Source organism: Rhinopithecus bieti, unplaced genomic scaffold (genome assembly GCF_001698545.2).
Source record: "Rhinopithecus bieti isolate Rb0 unplaced genomic scaffold, ASM169854v2 scaffold_24049, whole genome shotgun sequence".
In the NCBI taxonomy this organism is placed as follows: Eukaryota; Metazoa; Chordata; class Mammalia; order Primates; family Cercopithecidae; genus Rhinopithecus; species Rhinopithecus bieti.
The window spans coordinates 150,319-168,589 of NW_016811256.1; the positions used below are offsets into that span (position 1 = coordinate 150,319).

Consider the following 18,271-nt stretch of genomic DNA (forward strand, 5'->3'; position numbering starts at 1 on the left):
GCCGGCGCTTCGCCTGGACGCGCGCACCGGGGCGCTCAGCGCTCCGCGCGGCCTGGACCGAGAGACCACTCCCGCGCTGCTGCTGCTGGTGGAAGCCATCGATCGCCCAGCCAACGCCAGCCGCCGCCGTGCAGCGCGCGTTTCTGCGCGCGTCTTCGTCACGGATGAGAATGACAACGCGCCTGTCTTCGCCTCGCCCTCACGCGTGCGCCTCCCAGAGGACCAGCCGCCTGGGCCCGCGGCGCTGCACGTGGTAGCCCGGGACCCGGACCTGGGCGAGGCCGCACGCGTGTCCTATCGGCTGGCATCTGGCGGGGACGGACACTTCCGGCTGCACTCAAGCACTGGTGAGAGTTTGGTTGAGGGTGAGGGCGAGGAAGGTGCTGATGTGGAGTGTTGAGGTCCCCACCAACCTGCCTTACTGCTCACCTAGGAGCGCTGTCCGTGGTGCAGCCGTTGGATCGCGAACAACGAGCTGAGCACGTACTGACAGTGGTGGCCTCAGACCACGGCTCCCCGCCGCGCTCGGCCACTCAGGTGCTGACCGTCAGTGTCGCTGACGTCAACGACGAGGCGCCTACTTTCCAGCAGCAGGAGTACAGCGTCCTCTTGCGTGAGAACAGCCCGCCTGGCACATCTCTGCTCACCTTGCGAGCAACCGACCCCGACCTGGGTAAGACCTCGGGGGATGAATTATGAGTGGGATGGACTGGGGCAAGAAAGAGCGTTTTTACCCTCTGATCGCCCTCCATGCTGTCCCTCCTCAGGGGCCAACGGGCAAGTGACTTATGGAGGCGTCTCTAGCGGAAGCTTTTCTCTGGATCCTGACACTGGTGTTCTCACGACTCTTCGGGCCCTTGATCGAGAGGAGCAGGAGGAGATCAACCTGACAGGTACATGTTGACAGCACCCCAAAAGCCTGAGTGAGGTGTTGTAAACACCAGTATTACCTGGACAGAATACCCAAAGTACTACCTTCTAGAAGTTTTTGCCTAATGCCACAAAGCTTCTGTTACGTTTTTGGACCCTTTTGGGGAGTCAAGAGTTTGGCAGGGTGCAAGGTGAACTGAATTCTAGACTGCCACAACTGTGACCATACAAATTCTAAAATGCATAATGTCACAGCTATGCCCTCCAGGCCTCCCTCAGATACCGCAGCCATTTAACAGAGGAGCATATTGATACTGAATATTGGAGAGGTCAAGTGACTTGCTCGAGCTCATGCAGCTTGGAAGTGGCAGGGCTGGGACTTGAACCCAGATCTTTTCATACCTCATTTAGTGCCTTTCCTGTTACACCACCACTAGTCCAAGATATATCTTGCATGCACCAAGCATGGGAGGTAGGACACATGTATGTTTATGTATGCATGACACATGTGTGCCTGGGAAGTATGGAGAGATGGACATTTTCTGGTTTGTGTGCGCCTAATGAACGTATATGACCACTATGTGGTGTGGATTTCTCCATGTGATGAGAGCAGACTAGATCATTGATTTTGCTTTCCCACAGTGTATGCCCAGGACAGGGGCTCACCTCCCCAGTTAACTCATGCCACTGTTCGAGTGGCTGTGGAGGATGAGAATGACCATGCACCAACCTTTGGGAGTACCCATCTCTCTCTGGAGGTGCCTGAGGGCCAGGACCCCCAAACCCTTACCATGCTTCGAGCTTCTGATCCAGATGTGGGAGCCAATGGGCAGTTGCAGTACCGCATCCTAGGTGAGAACCTTCCCACTCCCACTAACTCAGCACCCACTTGCCTGGTTCTTGCTCCTCCTTGGCTGCTGTCAGCCTCAGTGCATGTGTCTGGGTCTCCTTTTCCCTCGTGATATCGTCCACCTTTTCTTTCATGCTTACACCCAGTGTATCTGGGTATCTCTTTCCATGCCCTTTATCTCCCTGTGTGTCTCTGTTTCTATCTTCCTATTTCTTTTCTTTCTCATTTGTTTCTCCCTGTAGAGCAGCCGTTCTCAAACTTTTTGGTCCCAGAAACCCTTAACACTCTTAATTTTTGAGAACCCTAAAGAGTTTTTATGTGGATTATATCAGTATTTACTGTATTAGGTAATAAAACTGAGATGATGTTAAATATGATTGTGAAACAAGCCAATGAAGTATACAGCTTGCCGGTATTTCTGTGTAAGCACAAGGAAATACTAAGATTTCAAGTAACAATTTGTTGGACAGTAATTAATTTCAGAGATTAAAGCAGGTATAACTGAAGATAGCCAGAACAAACTGAATCTCTGAAGACACACACATTCATGCTCTAAACTTTCTATCTAGAATATTCTAGAAAACACAAGAATACATAAGCACACATTCCATTAACCAAGACATTATGTCATCACATGTCATAGAGCATCTGCAAATTCTACTGTACATCTGTGAGATAATGAGAATAAAAAGGCAATATAATGGCTTAGTAGTGCTATAAAATAATTTTGATCTTATGCATATGAAAAGGACCTGGGGGACTCCTGGGGTTCCCAGACCACACACAGATGATACCAGCTGCTTTACAGTATCTTCTGTTACTTTCCATTTCTGTTTTTCTGTTTTTCTTCCTTTCTTTCATAAGTTCAGTTGCTTTTGTGCACATGCTCACTCTCTCTGCTGTTGTCTGTCAATTACCCCCATCCCCATGACACATGTATATTTATATGTGCATGCCCTTCTCTGCAGATGGGGACCCATCAGGAGCCTTTGTCCTAGACCTTGCTTCTGGAGAGTTTGGCACCATGAGGCCACTAGACAGAGAGGTGGAACCAGCTTTCCAGCTGAGGATAGAGGCCCGGGATGGAGGCCAGCCAGCTCTCAGTGCCACGCTGCTTTTGACAGTGACAGTGCTGGATGCCAATGACCATGCTCCAGCCTTTCCTGTGCCTGCCTACTCTGTGGAGGTGCCGGAGGATGTGCCTGCAGGGACCCTGCTGCTGCAGCTACAAGCTCATGACCCTGATGCTGGAGCCAATGGCCGTGTGACTTACTACCTGGGTGCCGGTACAGCAGGAGCCTTCCTGCTGGAGCCTAGCTCTGGAGAACTGCGCACAGCTGCAGCCTTGGACAGAGAACAGTGTCCCAGCTACACCTTTGCTGTGAGTGCAGTGGATGGTGCAGCTGCTGGGCCCCTAAGCACCACAGTGTCTGTCACCATCATGGTGCGTGATGTCAATGACCATGCACCCACCTTCCCCACCAGTCCTCTGCGCCTACGCCTGCCCCGCCCAGGCCCCAGCTTCAGTACCCCAACTCTGGCTCTGGCCACACTGAGAGCTGAAGATCGTGATGCTGGTGCCAATGCTTCCATTCTGTACCGACTGGCGGGCACACCACCTCCTGGCACTACTGTGGACTCTTACACTGGTGAAATCCGTGTGGCCCGCTCTCCTGTAGTTCTAGGCCCCCGGGATCGTGTCCTCTTCATTGTGGCCACTGATCTTGGCCGTCCAGCTCGCTCTGCCACTGGTGTGATCATTGTTGGACTGCAGGGGGAAGCTGAGCATGGACCCCGCTTTCCCCGGACTAGCAGTGAGGCTATGATTCGTGAGAATGCGCCCCCAGGTGGGTTCCCAGCCATTTCTCCCAGATTCAAACTCCCAAATGGGCCGGGGTTGCCCATTGAAAATGTCCCCAAACTCTCCCAGTCTCACGCTCGCAGTCCAACAATACCATTCTTTCTGCAGGGACTCCTATTGTTTCCCCGAGGGCTGTCCATGCAGGAGGCACAAATGGACCCATCACCTACAGCATTCTCAGTGGGAATGAGAAAGGGACATTCTCCATCCAGCCTAGTACAGGTAAGGAATAGGAGCAGGGGCTCTGTGCGGGACAGGCTACTGGGGAAGCAGGTTCTTTGCATCAGAGGAGCCTTTGATGGGTGAAGGGCTATCCTTGAGTAAGGGGTCTCAGAGAAGGAGGCTCCAGGGCAAGCAAAGGGAGCTGTCACTGATGCATTCTGCCTCCCCCAGGTGCCATCACAGTTCTCTCAGCAGAGGGGCTGGACTTCGAGGTGAGTCCACGACTGCGACTGGTGCTGCAGGCAGAGAGTGGAGGAGCCTTTGCCTTCACTGTGCTGACCCTGACCCTGCAAGATGCCAACGACAATGCTCCCCGTTTCCTGCGGCCCCATTACGTGGCCTTCCTTCCTGAGTCCCGGCCCTTGGAGGGGCCCCTGCTGCAGGTGTGGGGTGTGATGGAAAGATGGGGGAGCAGGGCTAGTCAGACTTGTCTATGGCCAGACCAGTCCCAGCAGCCTCCTACCCTCACCAGGTGGAGGCAGATGACCTGGATCAAGGCTCTGGAGGACAGATTTCCTACAGTCTGGCTGCATCCCAGCTGGCACGTGGATTGTTCCACGTAGACCCAGCCACAGGCACTATCACTACCACAGCCATCCTGGACCGTGAGATCTGGGCCGAAACACGGTGAGTCCTGGCCCTGTGGACCCAAGACCCTATCTTGGGCCTGTCCAGTTTAAAGCCCTGCCTTGAACCCATCTCAGTCCCTTGGCCACATCCTGAATTCCCCAGCCCTAAGGTCTGTCCTGAGTCCTCCTGGCCCTGCCCAGAGTTCCCCCTTATTGCCATGCTCCACCCGATGATTGTGCTTTGTACCCAGGTTGGTACTGATGGCCACAGACAGAGGGAGCCCAGCCCTGGTGGGCTCAGCTACCTTGACGGTGATGGTCATCGACACCAATGACAATCGCCCCACTATCCCCCAGCCCTGGGAGCTCCGAGTGTCAGAAGGTGAGACTGGGTAAAGTGGGTGGCATAAAGGGTGGCAGAGAGACATTTTTCTCCACCCTGCGGCTCAAGGTGGGGCTGTGTCCATGCCAAACACATTTGTCTTGTGTATTTCAGATGCGTTATTGGGCTCAGAGATTGCACAGGTAACAGGGAATGATGTGGACTCAGGACCGGTGCTATGGTATGTGCTGAGCCCATCTGGGCCCCAGGATCCCTTCAGTGTTGGCCGCTATGGAGGCCGTGTCTCCCTCACGGGGCCCCTGGACTTTGAGCAGTGTGACCGCTACCAGCTGCAGCTGCTGGCGCATGATGGGCCTCATGAGGGCCGTGCCAACCTCACAGTACTTGTGGAGGATGTCAATGATAATGCACCTGCCTTCTCACAGAGCCTCTACCAGGTATTGACACCCCTGGATCCACCTTCACCTGGGCCTGGGTTGTTCCTATTGGAGGGAAGTATCAGAGCTAGCAGCTGCTGAGGTGGGCTGGACGTTGGAGCTGATCTGGGAATGGGAGGGTCCCAAGTCCTGTGAACTACATCCTGGTTTTGCATCCTGTACCCACAAAGGGGAGAAGGTGGGCATTTCCCATTCGAATACTTAGGAATAGGGGCTCCAAGTATTCCAAGTATTGGAATGGACACCAAGCAGGGCTCAAGGAAGCGAGCTCCAGAACAGGCTGCATGGACAGCAGGGCAAATGGGAAGCCTGGCCGTAAGCACTTCTCCTCACACTTCAGGTAATGCTGCTTGAGCACACACCCCCAGGCAGTGCCATTCTCTCCGTCTCTGCCACTGATCGGGACTCAGGTGCCAATGGTCACATCTCCTACCACCTGGCTTCCCCTGCTGATGGCTTCAGTGTTGACCCCAACAATGGTGCGTCTTTCCCAGGATCTGCCACTTGCCTTTGACTGTGTTACGCTATAATCTGACCTCATTCCTTGAATTTGTTACTCAAACTCTTTAACTCCTGGATGTCTGTCCCAGGGAGGACATTTCCTCCCTTCTGTCTTCATTGTAAGCCCCTTGTTGAGTGCATGTCTAGAAGCTGTTCCCTAAGCTGTGAATCCTTGAGGCCATCCCCTTGTCTCCCAGCAGATAGGCCATTCCCTGAGTCTAACTTCCAAAACCATTTCCTAGATCCTGAAGGGTCACTCTTCTGTTCACTCACAGCCTTTGCTGAATATGTTTCTTTCCCTTCCATTCTCATCTCAGGGACCCTGTTCACAATAGTGGGAACAGTGGCCTTGGGCCATGACGGGTCAGGAGCAGTGGATGTGGTGCTGGAAGCACGAGACCACGGGACTCCAGGCCGGGCAGCACGAGCCACAGTGCATGTGCAACTGCAGGACCAGAACGACCACGCCCCGAGCTTCACATTGCCACACTACCGTGTGGCTGTGACTGAGGACCTACCCCCTGGCTCCACTCTGCTCACCCTGGAGGCTACAGATGCTGATGGAAGCCGCACCCATGCCGCTGTGGACTACAGCATCATCAGTGGCAACTGGGGCCGAGTCTTCCAGCTGGAACCCAGGCTGGCTGAGGCTGGGGAGAGTGCTGGACCAGGGCCCCAGGCACTGGGCTGCCTGGTGTTGCTTGAACCTCTAGACTTTGAAAGCCTGACACAGTACAATCTAACAGTGGCTGCAGCTGACCGTGGGCAGCCACCCCAAAGCTCAGTCGTGCCAGTCACTGTCACTGTACTAGATGTCAATGACAACCCACCTGTCTTTACCCGAGCATCCTACCGTGTGGCAGTACCTGAGGACACACCTGTTGGAGCTGAGCTGCTGCACGTAGAGGCCTCTGACGCTGACCCTGGCCCTCATGGCCTCGTGCGTTTCACTGTCAGCTCAGGCGACCCATCAGGGCTCTTTGAACTGGATGAGAGCTCAGGCACCTTGCGACTGGCCCATGCCCTGGACTGTGAGACCCAGGCTCAACATCAGCTTGTAGTACAGGCTGCTGACCCTGCTGGTGCACACTTTGCTTTGGCACCAGTGACAATTGAGGTCCAGGATGTGAATGATCATGGCCCAGCCTTCCCACTGAACTTACTCAGCACCAGCCTGGCCGAGAATCAGCCTCCAGGCACTCTCGTGACCACTCTGCATGCAATCGACGGGGATGCTGGGGCTTTTGGGAAGCTCCGTTACAGCCTGTTGGAGGCTGGGCCAGGGCCTGAGGGCCGTGAGGCATTTGCACTGAACAGCTCAACAGGGGAGTTGCGTGCACGAGTGCCCTTTGACTACGAGCACACAGAAAGCTTCCGGCTGCTGGTGGGTGCTGCTGATGCTGGGAATCTCTCAGCCTCTGTCACTGTGTCAGTGCTGGTGACTGGAGAGGATGAGTATGACCCAGTATTTCTGGCACCAACTTTCCACTTCCAAGTGCCCGAAGGTGCCCGGCGTGGCCACAGCTTGGGTCATGTGCAGGCCACAGACGAGGATGGGGGTGCCGATGGCCTGGTTCTGTATTCCCTTGCCACCTCTTCACCCTATTTTGGTATTAACCAGACAACAGGTGCCCTGTACCTGCGGGTGGACAGTCGAGCACCAGGCAGTGGAACAGCCACCACTGGGGGTGGGGGCCGGACCCGGCGGGAAGCACCACGGGAGCTGAGGCTGGAGGTGATAGCACGGGGGCCTCTGCCTGGTTCCCGGAGTGCCACAGTGCCTGTGACCGTGGATATCACCCACACCGCACTGGGCCTGGCACCTGACCTCAACCTGCTATTAGTAGGGGCTGTAGCAGCCTCCTTGGGAGTTGTGGTGGTGCTTGCACTGGCAGCCCTTGTCCTAGGACTTGTTCGGGCCCGTAGCCGCAAGGCTGAGGCAGCCCCTGGCCCAATGTCACAGGCGGCACCCCTAGCCAGTGGCTCACTGCACAAAGTGGGCCGGGAGCCACCTAGTCCACCACCTTCTGAGCACCTCTATCACCAGACTCTTCCCAGCTATGGTGGGCCAGGAGCTGGAGGACCCTACCCCCGTGGTGGCTCCTTGGACCCTTCACATTCAAGTGGCCGAGGCTCAGCAGAGGCTGCAGAGGATGATGAGATCCGCATGATCAATGAGTTCCCCCGTGTGGCCAGTGTGGCCTCCTCTCTGGCTGCCCGTGGCCCTGACTCAGGCATCCAGCAGGATGCAGATGGACTGAGTGACACATCCTGCGAGCCACCTGCCCCTGACACCTGGTATAAGGGCCGAAAGGCAGGGCTGCTGCTGCCAGGTGCAGGAGCCACTCTCTATCGAGAGGAGGGGCCCCCAGCCACTGCCACAGCCTTCCTGGGGGGCTGTGGCCTGAGCCCTGCACCCACTGGGGACTACGGCTTCCCAGCAGATGGCAAGCCATGTGTGGCAGGTGCACTGACAGCCATTGTGGCAGGTGAGGAGGAGCTCCGTGGCAGCTATAACTGGGACTACCTGCTGAGCTGGTGCCCTCAGTTCCAACCACTGGCCAGTGTCTTCACAGAGATCGCTCGGCTCAAGGATGAAGCTCGGCCATGTCCCCCAGCTCCCCGTATCGACCCACCACCCCTCATCACTGCCGTGGCCCACCCAGGAGCCAAGTCTGTGCCCCCCAAGCCAGCAAACACAGCTGCAGCCCGGGCCATCTTCCCACCAGCTTCTCACCGCTCCCCCATCAGCCATGAAGGCTCCCTGTCCTCAGCTGCCATGTCCCCCAGCTTCTCACCCTCTCTGTCTCCTCTGGCTGCTCGCTCACCCGTTGTCTCACCATTTGGGGTGGCCCAGGGTCCCTCAGCCTCGGCACTCAGCACAGAGTCTGGCCTGGAGCCACCTGATGACACGGAGCTGCACATCTAGCTGTGGCCCAGGCTGGGCCCCGACCTGGGATGCGCATAGTGTCCCCAATGCAGGTCCCACTCTGAGCCTGCCCTGGGCAGCCTCGGACTATGACTGGCTATGGGGAGGCCACCACCAGGCCCCAGCTCTCCACCCTGAACTCCCCAGCCCCCTCAGAGCACTAGGACCACAGAAGTCCTGTTGGTCACTGACCTGTGACCAGATCCAATGTGGGGAGAAATATGAAGGAGGTAGCAGCCCTGGGTTCTCCTCAGTGAGGGCTCCCTGCCTTGCACCAGCACCCTGAGATGGAGCTGAGACTTTATTTATTGGGGGTAGGGGGATGGAGGAGGTCCCTCCAACAAGTTTGGACCTAGCTCCTTTGGGTTCCACTGACACCCCTGCCCCTGCCCAGAACCAAGTGCCAATTCTCACTCTGGAGCCTTAATAAACTGCAATTTGTATCCAGTCTCCAGCTTTGTTCTATAGGGATGACTGGAAGACACCTGGCAGAGTATTGTGGATGCCTCAGGAGGCACAGAGGGGTGGTGGGGTGGGGATGGCACTGGGAGCTCAGGAGCCTAGCCTGAGGCTGATGATCACATCTCTCTGCAGCTAATCTTTTCCTTCTAATATGGGCAAGAGGCCAGCAGGGCCCTGAGAGGGATCAGTTGAGTGGGAGAGGGGATCTTGGGGATGACCAGCTCTAGGCCCGAAATTCTTTTTTAAAATAAGTCGGGGTGGGTACAAGAGCAGTCAAGGGGTTTATTTGTTTTTCTTGGGGCCACTAAATATCCACATTGTAATAATAGCTCAATTTGTTGAGCCTTTGTCATGTCAGGCTTTCTGCAGGTGGCTGTCTTGCTTCATCGCAGTGTAAACTTTCACAGTCATACAAAGGGATTTGGGAACCACTGGTGTAGACCGTTCTTTGGGGGAGCCAGGCTGTGAGGGAAAGGCGATTGGCCAATGTTTGAGAAGTTCATGGGACTGAGGAAATTAGAAGAAAAAAAAAAGTGGTCAAAGAGAAATGTTTCTGAGCATGACGCTAGTAAATACAGCTCTAGGATCCAAGCTTAGTGGGAAACTGGAGGAATCAATGGACAGGAGGAAGTCAGATTAATAGGAGTGAGGAAAAACAATAGCTTGAAAAAACAGAAGTTTATAGTCTAAGAAAGGATTCTATAATTATAATTTCAAAGGTAGAGCAGTTTTGAGAGATAGCAAGCCCAAGTGTAGCCATGGGACTGGTTTGCTTCAGTGAAGTGAAGGTAATGCTCCTTGGGTTTAATGAGATGAAGAAATGGAAGGTTAGGGTGTTGAATGGGTCTTTTACCTAGATAATTTGATCATCTAGGTCAAATGATCGCAGGAATTGGGATGGAGAGAAAAGTGAAGTGCCATAATCTTCAGCGTGGGGATATGATCTATAGGTTAATGGATGTCAGTGGCCTGTAGGACAACAGCAAGAGTAGAGGGATCTATCTAAAAAGTATTGAGGTCAGAACAAGGGATTTCACATGAGTATAGGATTAATGGTTTTGGAAGTTAAAATGACACTGCTGACACCATCTTCCATATGGATTTTTTGGGGAAAATAATACTTAGGAAGACTGGAAGGGAACTGAATCCTCAGGGTTTTAACTCTCATTGAAAATCTTCTTGTAATGACCCCAATTCGAAGGAGTAAACTCAGACCTTGTGGGCTTTGAGTTACCATTAGAAAGAAGCAAAGGTCTGTTTCCATTTTATCCACCTGAGCCCACTAAACAAGATGCAAGATTCCTCCGTGGCCCTTGGAACAAAGTTGATTTCCTTGAAAACCTTGGGAACCCATAATAAACAGGACCCCAGCTGATTGTAGATCTCCTGGGAAGCTACTTAAAACTGGAAACTGATTTGAATAAAAGGATCCTGGTCTTGCAAAAACTCTACTCTGTTCATAAATGTAGTCCTAAAATGAACACAAAATTGATAATATGGGGACATAGAGGATAAAGGAGGAAAAAATTTTTTCACTGCAATATTTCAAGGCAGATCACTTTTATATAAGTCTCCATATTGTAAATGCAGAAACCTAGGCTCTGAGAGGTTATTTTGCTGATATCATATAGCTAGGAAGAACCCCAGTCTGTAGGTCTCTAGAGCCTACTCACTTGTGGTGATTCCCAGGGGACCAGGCTCAGGACGCAGGTGGGGAGCCCTGGGCTTACTCAGCGCTTGACTGGCCAGAGGGGAGAATCCAAGTGGCGGCCCCACCCTTGCCTAGCATTCAGGACCACCCACACAAGGGAGGAGCCAGCACCGTCACTAGTTACTAGGCAGAGGGTTAGTGGTGGTGTAATATAGGGTTCATGTGATCTGTCACATGACAGCAGATCTGCGGAAGGGCAGAATGGGACTCCAAGCCTGGTGAGAAATTGAGAGGGCTGGGGAGAAAGGGATCACGTTGGGGGGAGCACACATTGGGAGGGTGGGAACACAAGGACAATGTAGCTCCCACTGAAACCCACCTGCTGCCCTTACAGCCTCCTGGGGCTCTTTGCCCTCATCCTCTCTGGCAAATGCAGTTACAGCCCGGAGCCCGACCAGCGGAGAACGTAAGTTGACTTAGCACAGACCACCCCCTTCCCCATACCCTGTTCTGTCTCTCACTGTCCTGGTCCTAGCTTCTCACTCCCATGCCAGCTCCTAGTACACACGCCATAGTTTCATCTCTAGGTTCCTAGGCTCAGTCCCCTATCATTCACCTCATGTGATCTGTATCTGCTCCTAGGATCCTACCCAAGGTCTCAGCTCCTAATCTGGAACCTTCCATGACCAATATTTTCCATCTCCACCCTAACCAAAGCCATGTCCCTGACCCCTGACCCTACAGGTTGCCCCCAGGCTGGGTGTCCCTGGGCCGTGCGGACCCTGAGGAAGAGCTAAGTCTCACCTTTGCCCTGAGACAGCAGAACCTGGAAAGACTCTCGGAGCTGGTGCAGGCTGTGTCGGATCCCAACTCTCCTCAATATGGTGCCTTTCAGGACTGAGGACAGGATGTGGGATGCAGTGGAGGGACAGAAGGCTGGGTTGGGCATGGGATGGTGATCATGTCAGGGCCTGACAAGACACTTGTGTTCCTCAGGCTAGAAACCTAAAAGGGGATGTGGTTCAGCATATAGGCTTTATGATCAAATATGAACTCAAATTCTGACTCTGCTACTTACTAGCTACCAGGCAAACGGGAAAATAGCATCTAGTACAACTTAAGTTCCTTCCCCTACCCTCGAATCCATTCTAATTTCTTCTGTTCACATACTAAGGCTGCCAGTTCTAACTCCCAAAGAGCCTTTGGATTAGTTTACTTCTTGCTGTCCTTTGTTACTACCAACTCACTCATTTATTCCCACTCCTGGACTACTGCCCAGCTCCCCAACTGATCTGCAGTCTCCTCCCTCCAACCCACCCCTCACTGTACTCCCCCACTCTGCTTCAAAACAGTCTCTCCAACAGTCAGAATGGATTGGTTCCTTCTCCTGGTTAAAGCCCTTCACAGCAGGGGGAGTGTGCACATGTGAACTGCAGAGGCTGGGGACAGGGCAGTGTGACACTAGTGTGCATGGCAGGAAACAGTGACTCACCATCGTGTTAAGCTTTAAATCAACAAGTATGCAAATTTGAGCTAAAATGGATAACTAGTGCCAAAAGATTTGAAAACATTTACTGGACATAAGCTTAAAATTAAAATGGAAAATTTGTATGTATTAATCTCATTCATTTTCATGATCATGGCAATACATGCTGTGGTGCGACATTTGCAACTTACTGGCCTTTAGGGTAAATCCATATTCTTGGCCATGGCATTTCAAGTGTCTCCAACGTTTTCTTCCTCTGCTCCCCAAGTACACCCTACACCTGTACACACAACCCTCCTTTACCCTGATCCAGGCTTTGGGAAGTCCTGATGTTTCATAGTTGAGGTCTAAAACGGGGAGTTTGGGAAAGCAATGAATAAGGGCAAGTGCCTCTTCTGAATCCCTGCAGGAAAATACCTGACCCTAGAGAATGTGGCTGATCTGGTGAGGCCATCCCCACTGACCCTCCACACAGTGCAAAAATGGCTCTTGGCAGCCGGAGCCCAGAAGTGCCATTCTGTGATCACACAGGACTTTCTGACTTGCTGGCTGAGCATCCGGTGAGAGGAAATGATTTCACCATGGAGGGCACCAGTCATCCCCTCAGTGAGATGGATGGGAGGGAGCTGAGAGCTTGCTGGGGCTTGTGGGTGGGAGCTGATGCATGGGGAGACAGTGACTGACTGCCCAGGGATGCTCAGAGGCAGCTTCTTCTGTTCCGTTTTGAGCTTTCTGACCTCTGTTTTCTGACCTCCAGACAAGCAGAGCTGCTACTCCCTGGGGCTGAGTTTCATCACTATGTGGGAGGACCTACAGAGACCCATGTTGTAAGGTCCCCACATCCCTACCAGCTTCCACAGGCCTTGGCCCCCCATGTGGACTTTGGTAACACCTATGGGGTGAATGGGGGTTGGGGCAGACAGATCCAGGGGCTGGGGAAGTTTAGATGCCTTTGGAGACTGGGGGTAGGGTGAGTAGTAAGGTGGGCATTACAGTCTATAAGATCTCCTCAAGCCTGACTTCTCCCTACAGTGGGGGGACTGCACCGTTTTCCCCCAACATCATCCCTGAGGCAACGTCCTGAGCCGCAGGTGACAGGGACTGTAGGCCTGCATTTGGGGGTGACCCCCTCTGTGATCCGTAAGCGATATAACTTGACCTCACAAGATGTGGGCTCTGGCACCAGCAATAACAGCCAAGCCTGTGCCCAGGTGAGCCAAGCAAAGAGTCCCAGGGTCCTCAGAGCCTCCACACAGTGTCCTCAGTGCCTTGCCACACTGGGACTCACCCTCGGACCCACGACCTCTGCTCTGACTCCCTCCATAGTTCCTGGAGCAGTATTTCCATGACTCAGACCTGGCTCAGTTCATGCGCCTCTTCGGTGGCAACTTTGCACATCAGGCATCAGTAACCCGTGTGGTTGGACAACAAGGCCGGGGCCGGGCCGGGATTGAGGCCAGTCTAGATGTGCAGTACCTGATGAGTGCTGGCGCCAACATCTCCACCTGGGTCTACAGTAGCCCTGGTACTGCCAAGAGGACTGGACAGTGGGGAAGAGGGTGGGAGATGGGTATTGATCCCTGCCCCCTCAAGGGAATGCTATAAGCTGGAGAGAGATCCTGACAACCCTCAATGACTATCTTTGTGCCCATCCCTCAAAAAAAAATAATAATCCAGGCCGGCATGAGGGACAGGAGCCCTTCCTGCAGTGGCTCATACTGCTCAGTAACGAGTCAGCCCTGCCACATGTGCATACTGTGAGCTATGGAGATGAGGAGGACTCCCTCAGCAGCGCCTATATCCAGCGGGTCAACACGGAGCTCATGAAGGCTGCTGCTCGGGGTCTCACCCTGCTCTTCGCCTCAGGTGACCTCCTACCCTAAACTTAGGCGACCCTTCCACCCCTGCAACCTGGGAGCTTTGACCCCACAGTGACCCCTGAGCCTGGTCTCTGACTCATAATCTGAACTTAGACCTTCCAACAGGGACCACTGACCTGACCTCTACACTCTGACCTCCTGCAGTAACAGCTGACACATAAATTTCCTCTCTGACATCAAACCCACATACTAAGCCCTGACCAATTAATATGAGTGCTACACTTGGTCTCTCTTAGGTGACAGTGGGGCTGGGTGTTGGTCTGTCTCTGGAAGACACCAGTTCCGCCCTACCTTCCCTGCCTCCAGGTAAGTACTCTAGCCTACCACTCAAGTATAACCACCACCTTTCACTTGTGATCTCATGATGTAGAACCTTTGTCTTGACCCCACCATGTGCTCCTGTGGTTCAGCCTTAAGGTTTGCCTGCCCTGGTTGCTGCACTCCTGTCTCTTCTTCCTGTAGGTCCAGGCCCCAAATCTCTTGTGTGGGATATAGCTCCCATTGTTCCTTTTCCTCAGTCCCCAGGCATTTTAGTGGAAGATTTGGTGGATGTTCTGTAGAGAAACGTGTGCACAGTCACCTCGGACCATGCCTTGAAGGCTCAAAATCTCTTAGTCAATCCTATATAGATGCTTCCCCATAGAGTCTAGTTCCTCCAGCAAGATCTGGGCTATACTCAACCCTCCCCACATATCTTGGAGGTCCCCTTGGGTCCCCTACTATCTGAATGCTGTCTTCTCCCCTCAGCCCCTATGTCACCACAGTGGGAGGCACATCCTTCCAGGAACCTTTCCTCATCACAAATGAAATCGTTGACTATATCAGTGGTGGTGGCTTCAGCAATGTGTTCCCACGGCCTTCATACCAGGTACATGTGTTTATGTGCATAGATGCAGGGTAAGAGTGAGGATGGGGGATGCTCAGTTCAGCTGACTGCTGGGCAGGCCACATGCCAATACTCACTCAAAAATGCCTTTCAGGAGGAAGCTGTAGCCAAGTTCCTGAGCTCTAGCCCCCACCTTCCACCATCCACTTACTTCAATGCCAGTGGCCGTGCCTACCCAGATGTGGCTGCACTTTCCGATGGCTACTGGGTGGTCAGCAACAGAGTGCCCATTCCATGGGTGTCCGGAACCTCGGTGAGAATCAGCCCATCTCCAAACTCTAACTCAGGAACTATCCTTACCCCCTAACACCTTGAGTACCTTGCACCCAGAACCCCTGACTCCTTAAAGATGTCTGATACTTTAAAGCATCACCCCCCTAAAAATTCCAGTCACTCTGAACCCCTGACCTTTACTTGTACCTTCACTCTTGCAGGCCTCTACTCCAGTGTTTGGGGGGCTTCTATCCTTGATCAATGAGCACAGAATCCTCAGTGGCCACCCCCCTCTTGGCTTTCTCAACCCAAGGCTCTACCAGCAGCATGGGGCAGGACTCTTTGATGTGAGTATGGAAGGGAAGGGTGTGGACATTTTCATACAACTATGGGGAGTACTAAGGGGGACTTGGGGGCAGTTGGGTGGTATGGAACAGCCTCTGAAATATGAATACAGGATGAGGAGGTATACTCTTTAAGTATTGGTACTAGCAGGCCCAGATCTGATGCCAGTCTCCTCCCTAGGTAACCCATGGCTGCCATGCATCCTGTCTGGATGAAGAGGTGGAGGGCCAGGGTTTCTGCTCTGGCCCTGGCTGGGATCCTGTAACAGGCTGGGGAACACCCAACTTCCCAGCTTTGCTGAAGACTCTACTCAACCCCTGACCTTTTCCTATCAGGAGAGATGGCTTGTCCCCTGCCCTGAAGCTGGCAGTTCAGTCCCTTATTCTGCCCTATTGGAAGCCCTGCTGAACCCTCAACTATTGACTGCTGCAGACAGCTTATCTGCCTAACCCTGAAATGCTGTGAGCTTGACTTGACTCCCAACCCTACCATGCTCCATCATACTCAGGTCTCCCTACTCCTGCCTTAGATTCCTCAATAAGATGCTATAACTAGCATTTTTTTGAATGCAGCTCCCTCTGCATCTCATCTTTCTCTTTTCAATCAGGCTTTTCTAAAGGGTTGTGTACAGACTCTGTGCACTATTTCACTTCATATTCACTACCCAATTCACTGCAAGGAGACCTCTACTCTCACCTTTTACTCTTTCCTACCCTGACATCCAGAAACAATGGCCTGCAGTGCATACTTCTCAATCTTTGCTTTATGGCCTCTCCATCATAGTTGCCCACTCCCTCTCCTTACTTAGCTTCCATGCCTTAACTTCTCTGACCACTCTTGTCTTCCTCCCTCATCAGCTTCTGCTACTTCATGGAATGCTGACCTTCATTGCTCCATTTGTAGGTTTTTGCTCTTCTCAGTTTACTCATTGTCCCCTGGAACAAATCACTGACATCTACAACCATTACCATCTCACTAAATAAGACTTTCTATCCAATAGTGATTGATACCTCAAATGTAAGATGTGTGATACTCAACATTTCATCTTCCACCTTCCCAAACCCAAACAATTCCATCTCTGGTTTCTTCTTGGTAAATGATGGTATGCTTTTTCCAAACAAGCCAGAATCCGTGTCATCTTTCCACCGCATCTTCAATCAACAAGTCCTCAATCAACAAGTCCTACTGACTGCACCTCGTACCTCTTAAATATATCTTTATCAGTCCACAAGTCCTTCCAGTGATATTTCCCAAGTATATCTAGAACTTATCCACTTATATCCCCACTGCTACTACATTAGTTTAGGGCTACATTCTCTTGAAAAATACAGTGTCCTTACTTCTGGCCAATCCCCAAATCATCTTCCAGAGTAAAATGCAAATCCCATCAGGCCACTTGGATGACAACCTTTCAAGGATTACTGGATAGAGCTCAGGCTTTTTTTTTTTCTTCTTCCCCCAATCATAGCTCACAAACCTTCCTTGCTATTTGTTCCTAAGTAACAAATCATTTTTCCTCCTCCCTCCCCAAACCCCAAGCTGTTCTGTCCCCTTAATACCACCCCGATACAAACTGCCTGGTTAATTTCCAGAATTCTTACAAGACTCAGCTCAGAAGTCACCTTCTCTCGTGAATGTTTTGATTCCCTGAGGCTACTTTATTTTGGTATGGCTGAAAAATCCTAGATTTTCTAAACAAAACCTGTTTGAATCTTGGTTCTGATATGGACTAGGAGAGAGACTGGGTCGAGCAAGTTTATCTCCCTGAGGCTGTTTCCTCGTCTGTTAAGTGGGAATATTAATACCTGCCTTTCATAATCACCAGGGAATAAAGTGGAATAATGTTGATAAGAGTACTTGGCACCTGGAAGTAGGTGGCAAATGTTAACGCCCTTCCTCCCTTGCACTGCGACCCCTGTGTCTACCTCTAGTATTGTAACGACCACATAGTATTGAAATAGCCACTTTACTCGTCTGGCTTCCTTTCCAAGACCGTTGGTGCTTAGAGGACTAGAATCGTGTTCTATGTAACTTTGTATTCCCAGGTCCTAGCTTAGGAGTTGGCAAATAAGAATTAAATATCTGCTACATTGAAAACCTCACGCCTTTCACTCGTTGTGATTTTTGCACACGTTGTTGACTCAGATTGAAACCCCTCCTCCTCCTACAGCAGCACTGTGTGCCGCCCCACTGCTGCCCCCACCTCTCGGGGCAGTTGGTGGAGAAGGGCGGGGGGCTTTCCAAATCCACTATGAATCCTTACAAGGTTGAATAAGGGAACTTGAAACGATGCAGACAGGCAGGTAACCTGTAGTAGAGGGATGTAGGGCCATAAACCTCGAAGTAAGGTCTTCAGCGTCAGACAGAATGAGGTGTCCCAGAGCGGCGGAAAAGTCCCGGACCCACGCTGCTTCCGGTCTCGACGGAATCGCCACCGAGCACGGCAGAGGCTAGGGCGGAATGGCGACGGCAGCGCAGTTCGCCAGGGCTTGGTCTCCGCCCTTCAGCCTATTTCCTCTAACCCGCAAACCCACTACCGGAGGAGGCGGGGAGCGGGCTGGAGAGCACTAACAGTGACAGGCGGGGCGAGTCGTGGGCGCGTGACGTCACCCCGGGGTGTGCGCGGCGCGAGCGGAAGCGGAAGCGGCTCTGTTCGCCGCCTCTGCCACCGGCCCGATGAGCTGCAGCGGCTCCGGCGCGGACCCCGAGGCGGCGCCGGCCTCCGCCGCCTCGGCCCCGGGCCCGGCGCCCCCGGTCTCGGCTCCC

At 52.7% G+C, this 18,271-nt stretch overlaps 3 protein-coding genes across 4 annotated transcripts in view; all 3 read left to right on the forward strand.

The window, feature by feature from the left end:
* The window catches only part of DCHS1 (dachsous cadherin-related 1), a 20,112-nt gene extending 11,082 nt beyond the window's left edge, over positions 1-9,030 (forward strand). Inside the window, exons 10-21 of the mRNA XM_017893618.1 lie at positions 1-347; positions 434-673; positions 768-893; positions 1,513-1,722; positions 2,689-3,567; positions 3,690-3,803; positions 3,975-4,186; positions 4,276-4,430; positions 4,624-4,754; positions 4,869-5,152; positions 5,493-5,631; positions 5,971-9,030. Coding sequence (XP_017749107.1) covers positions 1-347; positions 434-673; positions 768-893; positions 1,513-1,722; positions 2,689-3,567; positions 3,690-3,803; positions 3,975-4,186; positions 4,276-4,430; positions 4,624-4,754; positions 4,869-5,152; positions 5,493-5,631; positions 5,971-8,582 — 5,449 coding nt within the window. The 3' untranslated portion in view covers positions 8,583-9,030. The remainder of the gene's footprint in view (positions 348-433; positions 674-767; positions 894-1,512; positions 1,723-2,688; positions 3,568-3,689; positions 3,804-3,974; positions 4,187-4,275; positions 4,431-4,623; positions 4,755-4,868; positions 5,153-5,492; positions 5,632-5,970) is intronic.
* Positions 9,031-10,869: 1,839 nt separating this feature from the next.
* Positions 10,870-17,602, forward strand: TPP1 (tripeptidyl peptidase 1). The gene is made up of 13 exons (XM_017893626.1): positions 10,870-10,973; positions 11,090-11,161; positions 11,440-11,579; positions 12,591-12,741; positions 12,939-13,066; positions 13,214-13,392; positions 13,508-13,706; positions 13,859-14,047; positions 14,298-14,367; positions 14,809-14,929; positions 15,042-15,200; positions 15,382-15,507; positions 15,686-17,602. Exons 1-13 carry the CDS (start codon positions 10,930-10,932, stop codon positions 15,824-15,826), a joined length of 1,719 nt encoding a protein of 572 aa, XP_017749115.1. The 5' UTR covers positions 10,870-10,929; the 3' UTR covers positions 15,827-17,602.
* Positions 17,603-18,098: 496 nt separating this feature from the next.
* Positions 18,099-18,271, forward strand: part of TAF10 (TATA-box binding protein associated factor 10) — a 1,749-nt gene continuing 1,576 nt past the window's right edge. Inside the window, exon 1 of one of the 2 annotated variants that reach the window (XM_017893642.1) lies at positions 18,099-18,233. In XM_017893642.1, coding sequence (XP_017749131.1) covers positions 18,182-18,233 — 52 coding nt within the window. In that variant the 5' untranslated portion in view covers positions 18,099-18,181. The remainder of the gene's footprint in view (positions 18,234-18,271) is intronic. The other variant, XM_017893643.1, reaches the window with a different exon arrangement.